The sequence below is a fragment of the Hylaeus anthracinus genome, unplaced genomic scaffold (assembly GCF_026225885.1).
Source record: "Hylaeus anthracinus isolate JK02 unplaced genomic scaffold, UHH_iyHylAnth1.0_haploid 0, whole genome shotgun sequence".
Classification (NCBI taxonomy): Eukaryota; Metazoa; Arthropoda; class Insecta; order Hymenoptera; family Colletidae; genus Hylaeus; species Hylaeus anthracinus.
The window spans coordinates 14,298,244-14,302,306 of NW_026533254.1; the positions used below are offsets into that span (position 1 = coordinate 14,298,244).

The 4,063-nt window shown below is 40.9% G+C and overlaps 1 protein-coding gene across 1 annotated transcript; it reads left to right on the forward strand.

Moving 5' to 3' along the window:
• Positions 1-390: 390 nt before the first annotated feature.
• LOC128885737 (pyridoxine/pyridoxamine 5'-phosphate oxidase) lies at positions 391-3,275 on the forward strand. The gene is made up of 6 exons (XM_054139967.1): positions 391-527; positions 1,560-1,705; positions 1,778-1,877; positions 2,215-2,289; positions 2,350-2,552; positions 2,621-3,275. Exons 1-6 carry the CDS (start codon positions 525-527, stop codon positions 2,748-2,750), a joined length of 657 nt encoding a protein of 218 aa, XP_053995942.1. The 5' UTR covers positions 391-524; the 3' UTR covers positions 2,751-3,275.
• The last annotated feature ends 788 nt before the right edge of the window (positions 3,276-4,063 follow it).

The window sequence follows — 4,063 nt, forward strand, 5'->3', positions numbered from 1 at the left end:
GTAGTCGATACATCGAGGACAACGATTTTATTCAAACGTAATCAAGCATTACGAAGAATAACATACATAAATAAATGTTTATTTAGGCTACGATATGGAATTTGATAAATGAATAATGGTGTTACTTTGCATAGATAACAAATTACTGAAATACAAATGGATAGATAATTGTGTTACATGGATGAATTATGATTCTACGCGACAACACTATTTTTGTATTCGATCATGTTCGCATTCACCATTATATAAGTAAAGATTAATTGCAAGTTCAGATTCACTCTACCACAGCGAACGTACATGATGGTGGCACATTGCGAATACTTACCTTCGGTGGTGTTGCGAAGGACGTACTGCGCAGAGTCCGGTAGGGATGGTGGGAGGTTTCGAGCAGGGTTACTTAATAAATGCTCAACACTTGGGTACAATTGCGTGCCAGCCGTTGGTTCGGCAAAATCTCTGGCACAACGTTCGATCAAGTGTAAACATCGCTGTGAATACGGAGCCGGCTCGTTGGAATCAAAGACATGGTAAGAATATTTTATACAAACTTCCACGGTCCGTTCATTTCGACCAACTCGCGCGCCTAACGTTACGTAATCGCGTGGCAGCATTCTTTCGCCGAGATCTCGAAGGGTGTTGTGTGTCAGGTTAACAGAAACCGTAACTCGACACTTTCATCTTCGTCGCGAGCACACTTTGAAACGATGTCTCTATTATTATTACCTCGACAACACGCGAGCAATCGGGCCACGGTAACCGCCCCTCTTACCGGGAAACCGCAGAATCCTAATACGTCATCCTTGATAGACACCGGTGACATTGTCACAGAGATGGGTAGAATTTTATTCGAACAGTAGACCACGAGCGGAAACTTTGCATGCGCGAAGAAACTCCGAGTAACTGTTACTCGGTTAATGTGAAACTTATCTCCATTATGTAATTGCGTTTGTAATTTTCTCGTATCTATTTATGCGTCCGACGAAACGTACACTCTAATCCGAGGAGGGGAGATGTTAGCAAACGAGCAAGAAAAAAAAAGGGAAAAAGGAATGTGCACGTGGTGGGCCAAATAAGCGTGAGAAGCCATAAATTCGTTACCGGTGCATTTAGAAAAAATGTCGAATGGAGAAGACTAATGGTTTGAAGAATACTATACCTGTAGGATCGTATTTTTTTCTTTAATGGAAATGCATATTTCGTTGGCATAGATTGAATCCTGTCGTTATTTTACATTAAAAAAGTATCAAAGTGGTAAAGAAATGATTAGTTCGCGAGATAGTTTAAATAATTTTCTGTAACGAAGAAGATGCTAAAAAATATTGACAATCCGCAATTACATGTAAAATAAAAACTCTTTTCACCGTTCTAACTCCAACCTTTTGTTAATTATTCGTTAGCAAAATGAACATTCTACCCATCTCTGTCTCGTAGACGGACAAGTCCCCCGTTTCTTTTCAATTATACAACGATCATGAACATTCGATCAGTCGCTGCTCCGATTGATTCGTTCTCCTCCATGCGTTACTAAACCGGTTCCCGTACGGGAATCGTCTGCGAAGGGATCGAAAGGAACGGATCTCTCGGACGTGGCGCGAATCGAGAACGTCCAGGATCATCCGATCGACCTGTTCAGGATATGGCACGACGAGGTACGAAGATACAAACCGAGGGAACCGGATGTCTGTTGCTTGGCGACTGTTTCAAAGTCGGTGCACGATCGATCGTTACTTTGAATGCACGGGCTGCTGGGACTCTAACGAAAGGACCTTTCTTTCAGAGACTGCGAGGTGTCCGCGAGGAACGTCGTTCTTCGAGAGTTCGATAACGACGGCTTTGTCATCGTGACGGACAGCCGTAGCAAGAAATCCGATAATATAGTAAGATAACAATGAAGACCTCTGTTTGTCGATCTTAACACAGGCGTCGTTTAGTGTAAAACGTACACGTTTCCTGGTTTTGAGTCATCTTCACGTTTACGATTATTAAAATAACGATCTGTTATTTACACGCTTCGGTGTATATAGCGTATGGTGAGCAGTTTTTCCAAGTAAAGACCACGTCAGTGTAAAACTTTTTTTTAGATGAATATATTTCAAGCATTTTTTTTTTAACTGTACATGCAACGAAATAGATCACCATTATCAATATTATAAAATAAACAGAAAGACTTTGCATTTCAAAAGACTCTTTCACTGTCAGCTTCCACTGTTTCAGGAAAACGTCCCTCAGGTGGCCATGTGTTACCTGTGGTGTCACGTGAACGACAAGGAGCAGAATATCGCCAGACAGGTGAGTTATAAACTCGAATGTCTATCGATCGTTCGTAACGCTCTGCAACTGGTGCCGTAGGTCAGGGTGGAAGGGACCATGAAGAGGTTGGAGCAGGGAGATTTCCAGCATTTGTACAACAGGGAGCCGTTGTTCTGTAAAATTCGTTCACACTTGTGCCATCAAGGACGAGAAGTGAATTGGGAGGAGCACAAGCAACGACACGACGAGATATTGGATTCAGTTCGAAGAAACGAAACCACTTTACCGATGCCGGATCATTTGTACGTGAATTTCAATTGCAACGACGACGAAATGAATTCGAATTGACCGGATTTAAATAATATTTCAGCGTTGGCTACAAGTTATACCCGACGATGATGGAATTTTATTATGCGAGGGATCACCTTATAGGCGATCGAATAATGTACCGGAAGGATGAGTCGAATGGTTCGTGGGAACATCATCGCATAGCTGCATAGGGTACACTGTACACGTACACGATCAATAATAAAGGTCTTCCAAAAATTTTATTCGTTCCTTAAGGGGGGTTTCTGCTTTGTTTGGTCAGAAAACAAGTAATATTCTTTACGGGCATGTGAAACAAAAATGACGGCGAGGATCGTCTGAAACACAACATTCTAAAAGATTCATAATCTACATGACTGTGTTTATTTTTAAAAATATGTGAAAGTAGAAACGTGAAAGTAGCTTTTAGTGTGGTCGAACACTCATTGTTTTCTGATCAGATATAGACAGAATTTTATTCGAATACCAGAAAGCGTATGAACACTGTGTATACTGCCTTATTCGTTAAGTTTATTCGAATGAATTGTTAGTGGCCTAACGTCGAACGAAAGTTGATTGTACATATAATTCAAGTTGTAATTTTGTATCGAAGAAGAAAACACATTACAAGTTTATATTTTATCCGTTATTCGCTACTTTGGTGTAGATGGGCATTTTGCCATCCGAGCCATATACAAATAAAAGCAGTTTCAACTGTTTCTTTATTTTATTAATACAACATCAAAGTCAAGTTTTCTATAATAATCAAAGTCACCGATTCAATGAACAGTAACCCTGCACAGCACCTCCCCACTGGCAGCTCCAATTTTGGGTATATCTTAGGGACTATCCCCTCCATTTGTTCGGACCATGTGTAAAAGGAGATTCTCATGTAGCAATCGAGGTTCCACCGTTCTCTAATGTTTTACATTTCCGTTCGACTGTATAATAAATTGTATTAGGTTGTCCAGAAAGTTCGTGGCAATTTTTAAGAAAACTTCAAAGGCACATTTGAATTGTAACGTATATTTATTGAATTACATAGGTACCATTTCGTTCCACAAACTTTCCACCTTTTAAGGGATGTACATATACATACATATGTATATGTTATTTGTTTTCAGTCATTTCGATATATTCAGACCTGCACTACCTATCAAAAATCAGCATGGACTTTCCAGACAACCCAATAAAAGAAAGGTTAGTCACAACAAGACCCCGATAGAATAAACAAAAATTAGTACTTAGGTGCGATACTTCCTCGATTGTCAACGTACCACACTGTGCGAGTAGAGCGGAATTCAAACTCGACGAGTAACGTGAAATGGCGCGCATTCGACCAATGATATTCAATCCATGGAGCCACTGTGAGCCACGGGATCTGCGCAAAACTCTTCCGCGCACAGAGGCCTAACCATTGGCTCTAACTATCCGTATCCGTGACGTAGTGCGCAGGGCATCACGCGCAGCCTCGTGGGAGCCTCAGGGAACCGAATGTCGATGCATA